Raw genomic sequence first — 10,644 nt, 5'->3', positions numbered from 1 at the left:
GCCTGCCTCAATGCAAGCACTATCAATAACTAAAATTTTTTTTTTTTTTTTTTTTTAAGAGAAGCTTAGGGATTCAAAATAGGCTAAGTCTTTACAGGAAGTGATTAAGTTAGAACAACTAGTACACAGACCAAGGCTGTCATCAAGTTGTACAGATATCAGACATAAAAGCAGTTTGGAATCTCTTACCAAGGAGAGATTTCAACTGTAAGACAAAGTGTTTCTCATTTGTGGCAGAGTCTTAAACTCAACATCAACATGTCAGATCAGGCTAAATGATAGAATCATAGAATAGTTTGGGTTGGAAGGGACCTCTAAAGGTCATCTAGTCCAACCCCCCTGCCCTGGGCAGGGACATCTTCAACTAGATCAGGTTGCTCAGAGCCCCGGCCAACCTGACCTTGAATGTTTCCAGGCATGGGGCATCCACCACCTCCCTGGGAAACCTGTGCCAGTGCTTCACCACCCTCAGGGTAAAAAATTTCTTCCTTATATCGAGTCTATATCTACCTCCCTTTCGTTTAAAGCCATTCCCCCTCGTCCTGTCGCAACAGGCAAGACAGCCACAGAAAAAGTAACTTCATTAAAGCATTGTAAAAATCAACATGAATCAGGATTCAGTATGAGTCTCCAGGGGCTGACAGAATTGCTACGTATTTTAGAGATCTACTAAATAAGGAATTATACTACTCTATCACAGTCCTCACTAGTGAAATATTTCAGTTTTAGCTATTTCCAAGACCTTAATTATTTTAAACTGTGCCTAAATTCAGTGATACAAATATCACCACCAGAGATTTAAATTACAACATTAGACCTTCACCTGTATTTGCACTGGAAGTCAACAGAAGTAGTAACTTAGTGTTCCCTTTGATAAACATGTAAGCTGTATTATTATCAGGTGCCTATGATAGAAGCATTGACATGAAAAAGGCCACCTAAGTTATCACCAGTTGAACACTAAGAGGCTATGCTTGATTAGCATTCAAGTACCAATTACAATACCACAATTTAAACTTACGGTTCAGCAAAATAAGGTAACTTCAAAAGCTGCTGAAAGACAGCACACTGGCAGTGGGTAAGCAATGTGCTCTCATATGTGGTTTTGGTTCACAAGTACCACCAACTTCTTCCTCAGGCCAGCAAACAAATAAATACACTTCACATCAAAGAATTAGTTCTCTGGAGAAGTAGAGTCTTACCTACTGAACCAGATGTACTTTGCAGGATTAAGAATCTGCATTTTTCAAAAATATTATAATGATCAGTTTGATGGTACACTCCAGGATGGACCACATCAAGAGTAGCAAGAGGAAAAGAGAAGACCCAAGAGACTAAAGAGAAAGACCTACAGCAGAATTAACTCTCTCAAAACTGCCAAGGACTCCATTTTTTCAGAATGTGAAACCATTACCAGATAACTAAGATTAAGGACAAAGGGAACTGTTCCCAAAATCCATGTCCTCCAGTTTTGTTTAACTTCATACAGAATGTAATGATTCACAAGTTTTATTCTGTTTTTGACTGAGCTTCTACATAGATTACCCTACAAAAACAGATGTGCTATGGGAACCCTGATAAATAATGTGGGGTTTTACTGTTCCATTAAACTGAGAAACAAAAAACAGTTCTAGAAGAGCAATAGGAAACATATAAAAATAACTGAGGGCACTTCTAGTCACCTTAAAGGTAATGTGTAAGAATGTTTCTTTGCCTTGTGAAACCTCTGTAAAAATAGAGACCTGGACACTTAGAAATCTAATGCAGTTACAAAATTTCTGCCTAACAGGAAGTTTTGTTAGGAAGGGTTTGCAATCTTGATTTGTGCTTTCAAGCTTTATCACATCTCAAGTCGTGAGCTGCTTCTACTTTTTCAGACACGACTTTACTGCAACTGCTCATTTCTGCTCCTGCAGCAATAATGCTACTTCAGTTCTAAAAGCCCTTCCACAATGACTTGAGAAAGAACAAATCCAGTAAAATGTTGAATTAAGAGCCTAGTGAATTGAGCACTGTACCAGAAGTCTGAAAGCCTAAGCTGGGTCCCAGCTGCCCAATTCCCTGTTACATTTTACCCTAACAACATCAGATCACACAATCCATACCACCTCAGTGTTTCACAAATAGGTAGGAGGTACAAGGAAACAGGCTATACTAGTGCTACGGTAACACCTGCAGCCTTGCAAACTTCGAATGCTTTCCGAAGACATTTCCTTCCCCAAGCTCACTATGACCCAGCAACTTCGAAGCTGCAAGGCTATATCCATTAGATTTCTACCCTGTCAGTAAAATAGCTACAGGGAAGAAAAGTTTTCATTCTAAAGTTCATTTTTGTGAATTACAGTATGAGATTTAATACAGTTATACTTCAGGTATTTTTGAACAAAAGCAATTACTACTAAAAGCTGTTTAGTAGAACTATAGTATATGCGATAATACATCAAATCAAAGACCCATTCCGTTTTCTTGCTTTGATGGAAGTATCACCAAGTCTCCCAACGAGTGTAACAATGGATTTAAAAAGTACACCATCCTATTTATTATGAAGAATTCAGTCAGTTTTCTCTGTGTAGGACTAACTTGCCATAATTCCATACATTTTTAAGAGTTACATGTCTCATCATGGCATTTTGGCCTTATTTAATTTCAGAATATCCAAAGGTAGTTGATTTTCTTCATTTAGAGGATGAGGATTTTTCATTGAAAGAAAGATGTAAGAGAACTAATGATACCCACATGAACTAAGTGCTGGAAGATACAATAACAAATGTGGTAGTGTTAAAAGAAATGGAAATGTGGTGAGATTAATGTATGTTTTAAGCAAAGTAGTTTTCTTGTTTAAGCTACTCTATGTGAATTGGGTGGCAAGGTAGCCAATAAGCATTTTCTTATTAACAGATAATCACCGAGTATCTCTGGCATGACACTATTGCAATATTTTTAGTAGCTTTACCAATGTACTCTTCCCAAAACACGAAGATTTGTTTGAAGTCCAGAAGAACGTTGGCAAAGGTTGAGACTATTTTCTTCAGCGTACAAGTGCCAAAAAACCTGACAATCCACAAAACAATAGTTTAGTTTGACTTCGGTATATTCACAGAATAGGCAGAATCACAGAACAATTTAGGTTGGAAAGGACCTCCCGAGTTCATCTGGTCCAGTCTCCCAGTTGAATCTGTGCCAACTTCACAGTTAGATGCTCAGTTTGAAAAACTGAAATCTTTGCTCTGCATACTGTAAACATAACTCCAGCCATTGCCCCACTGCCCTGCCTCTAGAAGGGAGGAGGAGCAGGTGCAGAGCTACTTAAAACACCAAAACAAAACCATCTCAAGCTGATGTTTCAGTGAGAGTAAAAAAAACAACCCAGTCAGACTGCCTTGCATAGTCTGAATGATCCAAAGGAAAAGCATTTTTAATGGATATAAAAACATCACAAGTTTGAAAGGGAATTTTGTTAGAGCTTCAGAGAATTCACTGAATTGCTTGAATTTTTTGGAATACATCTACAGCAAGACTACCCAGATGCAGCAACATAAACATTTAATCAGAAACTGACTGCATGGAACCACACATCCAGGCTTTGAGCTATTTTGATCAAAGAATAACAGTTGTGAGTTCTTCTCACAAAGGCCAGAGAATAGAAGTCACAGAAAGCAAGTTTTATACGCCTCAAATATATGAAAACTTCAGCCATTTGCTTAGATAAGTCATCTTTTACTGCTGAAAAGAATGGGGGGAAATGAACAGATGCCGACATTCAGAATGATTGGGATCTTCAGATATATAATGACAGAATGACGAACAATCTAATTTTTCTCCTTCCTGTGAACTGGGTTTGCAACAGAAAAAAAACCCCAAACTTTAATTAAAGAACCTATTCTGCTTCGGACTAAAGAGTCCTAGGCATAGTTTGGTCTTTGTGGAATGCACAACACTTATTCTACAGGTATCCCCTTTATTCTCAAGAATTTCTCATGGAAATGGCCTTCCTTTTTAGAATTCTCTCTACCAAGAGAGAGACTGAGCTCCAAGCTGCAAATGGGTATTTTTAAGGCATTAAGCACCAATAAAGATATTGCATTCATGCTGACAGACAATCAAAATACATCTCATTTGATATACTGTCCTAGTTTTGCTATTGAGAAATTAAAGCACAGAAAACTGAAGAAGCTTGTTTAAGATGGAGCAGTTGAACAGCAGGGAGCAGATTTCCTTCAAATTTTCTGCTTTAGCTTCAAAGCTTATTCTACCTCCTATAAAAGCAAACAAAAAAGCTCAGCTGACTTAAGTCCACAGCCCTGTACAATTAGTAATTTAAAGTTCTGAGGAAGCATCATCCTAAAGACAGACAAATCCTGAAAAAGTCTATTTCACCTTTCTCAAACATCTTTACAGTTTAAATACTACCCTGTTCAGATCACATTTGACTTCTAGAGGGACTTTTAAGCAGAAGAGTGAAAACAATGAACAGCATGGAAGCAGGACTATTACTTATGATACTGAATGCTGCCAGGATGTCACAGGGTGAAGTCTACCCAATTACACCATTCAGGCAAGTTAAACCTTGAGTACATATACTCAACTCTAGCTCATTAGAAGGTTTTTATATCTGCTGGGAAAACAAAGCACAGACAATTATGCACAAAACTTCCTAAAAACTATGGACTATGTGTCCTGCTGTAATGGTCCAGGTATGCACAGGAAAGAAGCAAAGCATAGATGAACTTTTAACTACTTGATATCTGTCTAACACATTTGGGACAGGAGATCAAAAGGTGAAAGCCGCCCTGGTAACAACAGCTAAATCCCTTTAAACATGGAGAAAGTCAGAGAGCTTGGCCTGCAGTGACAAATGAGGCCACCAGCAGCTTACACTGACCATTGCAGTTTGAAGTCAATAACGAGCACAACTGCTCCTTGTGGGGAACACATCCACAAACATCCAGCACTGTGCAGAAGGGTGAGCCTGAGGCAGAATTGCCACACATAAGAGCCAGACCACCAGCCAAGACTCAAACACCCCAACCAGCTGGAATGAGAGTCCTCTGATCAGTACCATGAACTCAGAGGAACAACTGGATCAGCGAGAGTAGATGAGTGTGGGTGTATGCAAGATAAATTTAAGATTTTAAGTCAGTCAGCACTGTGCTTCTGCTCTTGTGCCTACCTCATCACTCAATTTCCCCTGCAATACAGGAAACAGAATCAAACGGCTTAACTATTTTCAACAGATCTTAATGTCAGGAAGAAGGTCACATCAGCTGGCTGTTCTATAGTCAAGAGTAGTGGATCCAGCATCTGACCTCTCTCCAAGGTTTGTATTCTACTAAGCTATACACTTTGTAACTTTCCCTCATGCACAATAAAGGAACCAAGTTTTTGTCCATAGCTGAAAACAGAAGAACAAAGCCTTTGTTATTAATTGCTCAAAATGTTCCTTTCTACGGAAGGCACAAAATACTTCTCTAATCAAGGATAATACCTGAGCGATACCAGTCTGCCTCAGAAACACTTGCTTTTAATGAAGTCTCCTAGCTAAATCAGAGTTAGAAATATTTCTAAGTAACTCTGGAAATAAAGTTTTTGTTTTTTTTTTAAAAAGGGGATACACCACTCAAGTTAAGCTAGTGAATAATCCCAAACTGTAACTTTGGTGACTCATAAGGTTTAAGTTTTACACTAAAAGCAGTCTCCTCCTAATATTTTTAAGGACTTCTCTCCCTCTTAAAACTGCAAGATCTAGAACCAACTGCTGCTTATGGGCACAGAATGGCAAAGTCCTGCCTCTGGCACACTAAGTCACCAACTCCACAACACTCTCCTCCGATTTTAACCCATCAGGCCTAGGATTGGGGACAAATAATATTAATATTCTACTTCTAATCCAATTAGTGAAACATGCCACCTATAGTTCAGGTATTTCCATTTTCACAATTACTTTGTGGATTCAGAGAATTCAATACAGTGTTGATGTTACTTTGTCTGTATTTATCTAATTGATAAATATACTAAGCCAGTGAACGCCCAGTATATTTGTATCCACAGATTTTGCTTCTTCAGAAAAAGCTTTAGTTCTATTTTTACATGTCACTATATCAATACTAGAGACAATATTTAGTATTTGTGTATTAAAATTCTGTCTGTTCCTCCACTAGTGGTTACAGAGTCCTCGTAAAGAAGAATGAGATAGGAGTGTGGTTAAGAAAATTCCTGCTCACATTAATCTGTTCTAATCAATACTGATTTTGAAGTTAAAATACCCGAATTGCAGACTGCTCAAATACAGAGAACATGTTCTGTAAAGGGGTTAGCTGTTAAATGCCCCAAAGTCAATCAGGACTGCAATATTAATTTCTTCACATATTAATGAAATCTAAAACAGGTTAGCTCATTCCTTAAGAATATTTTATCCTTAATACCCTTTCTAAAAAAAACTTGCTTCACAATTCCTCAGATCACTTATTTGCAATAGGAAGGAAGTGAAAGCTTGACAAGATGCACCTATACTTGAAGATGCAAGGAAAACGCTAATACCCAGCTCCCATCTGCTGGTAGGCAATGAAAGAAGCATTATCATTCCTTTACTTCTATACTCTCACAACATGAATGCGGAAGAAAATGAGGATTGACTTTTCTCCCACTTTTAGGATTTACTTCTCAATGAATACCTCTTTACTGACTCTCAGTCTTCCTAGTCCACACCTTGCTTCAATTAAACACTTCTGCAGCTCTAAAGAGTAAGTGGCTCCCACTTTAATGAACCCTTGCATATAATTTATTGTTCCTAAAAACCTTAGCAGATAAAGCATCCTGTAGGTCAACAAGCACTTTTTGGTTGTTTTTATCCTTGAGTAGTGGAATGAAACAAGCACTTCTTGCAAGTTTCACTCCTTCCCAAAGAGTACTTTTCGAACTGGTTTCACTAGGCAGAAAACGAGAGCCTAGTTTTACATTGGGAATGCATCTGAGTCTATCCCTTCTGCCCGCGCTCCTCCATCCCGAAGAGCAAGTAATTACAGGACATGCAACTTCTGTGGTGTTGTTGGATTTCAGGGCTATTCTACCAGCTGAGGTTGAGGGCTTTGAACCAGTTCTCCCACGAATCAAGGTCTGTATCAAGGTATGAGAAGCATATTCACCTTCATCAAGTTAGGGGAGCACCAATGTTTGAGCCTCTGCATGAAACTTCTTCCCTTAGGAAATACATTTTCTGTCAATATTACTGCTTCCTCTCACAGTAACTGTTTCTTCCCTCACAATCTTGCAATACTTCTCTCAATTATCTAGAAAGCAATTCACACTCTGAGAATTCACAGGTGTAGTAAAGGATGAGTGCCAGTAAACAGGTTTTATCAAATCATCATTACCCAAACTGCAACATCATGTTGCCCAAAATTACAGGTGAGTAAGCTCTGAACAGGTGCATTTTGATCTCTCCTTTTCCTCCAACCCCAATCCTTACTTTTAGGCCTCTTTTTGTGTTTTCATCTATTCTACCAATATGAGAGTAATTAACAGCTCCACTCACCACCCTTCATTCTTCATTTAAGTCAACTTTATCACCTTTTTAAAACCAAAATTTATGGAGTCAAGGGTAGTTTCAAACATGGCATTAAGAACACTGCATGGTCATTACTGTTACTCATACTTTGAATTAAGAGATCTTGGGAGTTCATAATAGATATCATTACAGATACCATACAAGATACTTCACTTCAGGCTCTTCTTTAAGCCTCGGATTTGATACTGAAGTTCTAATTTTTCAGCTTGTAAAAGACAACCCTCTTAAGGCAATTAACCTTATAGACAGAGTAGTGATGTTACAGAAGGAAACGAAAAAGGTCTACTTGCAGACTAATATAAGCAGCAAAGGAAAAGGAAAAGATGAGATTCACCTACAGTTTAAAGAGGATTAACTCAATTTTTCTAGGAAGATGGCCTAAGCCTTCCCCAAAAAGGTCAGAGGTCAGTCAATTTCAGGACAGAGAATTCAATTCATTCTCTTCTGCTGAAAAGTAAGGTTCAGGCAACGGCAGTGTGGATTAAAAAAATCTACAGGGCATCTTCTTTTAAAAACAAAAATTTAAACACATTATTACATGGCTTGGATAGTACCATATGGCTACAAACATATGGGTAATTCACTTTTTAGTGAACAAAAAAGAATCAGGGTTACTGGTGCTTTATTCCACAAATTCATTCTGCTCATCTCAGTCACTTGGAAACTGTTAGCGAGTACAATTCCTGTACCCTTTAGTGTCCCCACTTGAAACCATCTTTTGGCAAGACAGAAACAGTAGCAGGTAACTACAGTATTACAAAGCTTATCTCAAGAACAAGACCAAAAAAATAAAAACAACCAACCCAAAAAAACCTCACCAAGCAGCACGGAATTTTTCAATCCATCCAAAACAGCAGAACAACAAAACAGAGCTCAGCCCAGGTCTCTTTAGATTTGCAGTCAGCTGCTGTAAACTGTCAGCACGCTAGTAACCCTCTGCAAAACATATATATTAACTTGAGATAATGGGGACTGAGCAGCCATACCTCACATCGTTAATACAACTCGAACTGACACACAGAACAACCAGAACAGCCAGGACACCCACCAACAGAAAACAGAGCTTTTTTCTCCCCTCCTGCATACCTGGTTCCCACCAGACTTCTGAATGGTTCCAGCAGCTGAATCAAAACATTACTTGCATGAGGTGCACTAAATGCATTTCAGAATATAAAAGGATACAGCCGTAGTGCTCCAGTCTGAGTCCCGATGGCCAGTATCTTCTGAACAGGATCAAATGCCAAGGCTGAAGGTTGATAGGGGAAACCATGGCGTACAGTCTAACAAGTCAGAGCATCGCAGTAATGATGGGTCAAGCAGCAGAACAAAAATAAACAGAATCAATATCGTACGTTAGGGAACAGGGTTCAGTGTTAATCACAATTAAGAAAGGAACTACAAACAAAGCATTTCAACAACAGACTGAGAAAATCAGCTGTCTTACATGAACCGATTATAAAAGATTTTTTTAGTCATAATTACTCATTCATCCTTGATCATCAAGTGACAGTCATACTTACTGAAACTTAATTTGAATATTACATTTCTTCTGTACAAAGACTGTATCAACTCAGCATTTCATTTTTTCATCTACCTCATTCTCTGAGTAATCTTATTTTCAGCTCTAACAAAGGCAATAAACTATTAAAATCTGAGATGTTTCTAGGAAGTTTGGCAACAAAGCCAGACTTGTCATTAAAACTATTACAAATTACTAGACCTGCTTTTCTGAGAATCACTTCAATTTCAATCCAACAGGCCCCACATGACAGTGCAACCTCTCTCAGCACCTTAAGAAAAAAACAGCCCAAGTTCCACAGAACCAATCTCTTGCCCTCTGCTTCCCCCAAAGAGAAAAAAAACAGCCCCCAAAATAGACAAAAACCAGAAAACATCCCACCAAACAAAGCAAAAAACCCCTCAACCATAGGATTTTTTCTTAACATGAAGCTATTAGCACATTTAGCTTTTTGGTTAGCCAAGACTAATTTGATAATTGACCAAGCAATAACTCCATTATACTTCTCAGGCTGCAATTAATCAGAATTGAGAACATAAAAGTGTCACCTACTCTTATTTCCATTGTAAACATGCCCAACATCAGCCACACAAATGCTAGCTTTTCCATTTCAAAACCTCTAGTTTAAAGCAGAGTTATTTTAGGACCTCATAAATGCATAGCAAACTTCTGATATACTCCTCTTACTTCACTGAACACTGAAGTTACAGGCATACCCCACAACTCAGTATTTCACAGTGAATAAAATCTAACTGGTAACAGCTCTGCTCTTTTCCATGTCCTTCATGAACAACTTGCAAAAGTGGCAGAAACGCCTGCAATACTAGATAAAACAAGGAGGAGAATCCACAAACCAGCTCATCCATATCAAGCTAGGCCATGGGTGCATTGTAAAGATAAAAATTGGTATTGATATTCAAATCAGCTTTTATTCCTCTTGGTACAGCTGGTGGATTAATTCACTGCATCATTTTCGGAAGTGTGCAGACACAAACTGCAATTACTGTACCACGCACAAGCAAATAAAAAAAAAAAATCAGGAACTTTTCCTCTGTCTCTGGAGAACATTAGCAATAGCAGCATCGGCAACTTGGCAACACACTGCAGCGAAACCACCACAAACGTTACAGCCTTTTTCAGGCGCAAAGGAACAGGATAAGTGCATTTCCAAATAATGCAGAGCGACAGATCCCCTGTCCTTCGGGCCCATTAGCAGAGGCTTCTACTCAAATGCCGCGATAATCAGATCTGCACTACAGCTAGGCATCACTCCTTCCCCCATCCATCCCGCTCCTTCTACGAAGCCTTCATGAACACGGTCAATATTACACACATGGAAGAGCTTAGAAGACGACAAACCCTGAAACTATCCAGGAAAGATGACTACGGAAATCCAACAAGACCTGTACAGCTTCACCCACCGCTTCCTTCTCTTCTCCCCCCCCTCCCCCCCAAATAATAAATGCAAGCGAAACAGGAGCGCCGGCCAGGCTTGGGGAGGTCGGTACCGAGAAGCGAAGCCCGCAGAGCCCATCGCGGCGGTGCGCCCCCTTCCCCGGCC

The 10,644-nt window shown here is 39.0% G+C and overlaps 1 protein-coding gene across 1 annotated transcript in view; it reads right to left on the bottom strand.

The window, feature by feature from the left end:
- STXBP5 (syntaxin binding protein 5) overlaps positions 1-10,644 on the bottom strand; it is a 116,956-nt gene that overhangs the window by 101,212 nt on the left and 5,100 nt on the right. Inside the window, exon 4 of the mRNA XM_019472623.1 lies at positions 8,747-8,844. Within this exon, the coding sequence (XP_019328168.1) occupies positions 8,747-8,844 (98 nt within the window). The remainder of the gene's footprint in view (positions 1-8,746; positions 8,845-10,644) is intronic.

Source organism: Aptenodytes forsteri, unplaced genomic scaffold, assembly GCF_000699145.1.
Source record: "Aptenodytes forsteri isolate BGI_AS27 unplaced genomic scaffold, ASM69914v1 Scaffold82, whole genome shotgun sequence".
Classification (NCBI taxonomy): domain Eukaryota; kingdom Metazoa; phylum Chordata; class Aves; order Sphenisciformes; family Spheniscidae; genus Aptenodytes; species Aptenodytes forsteri.
Note: the sequence above shows the minus strand (reverse complement) of the source record. Positions and strands in the feature narration are given on the sequence as shown.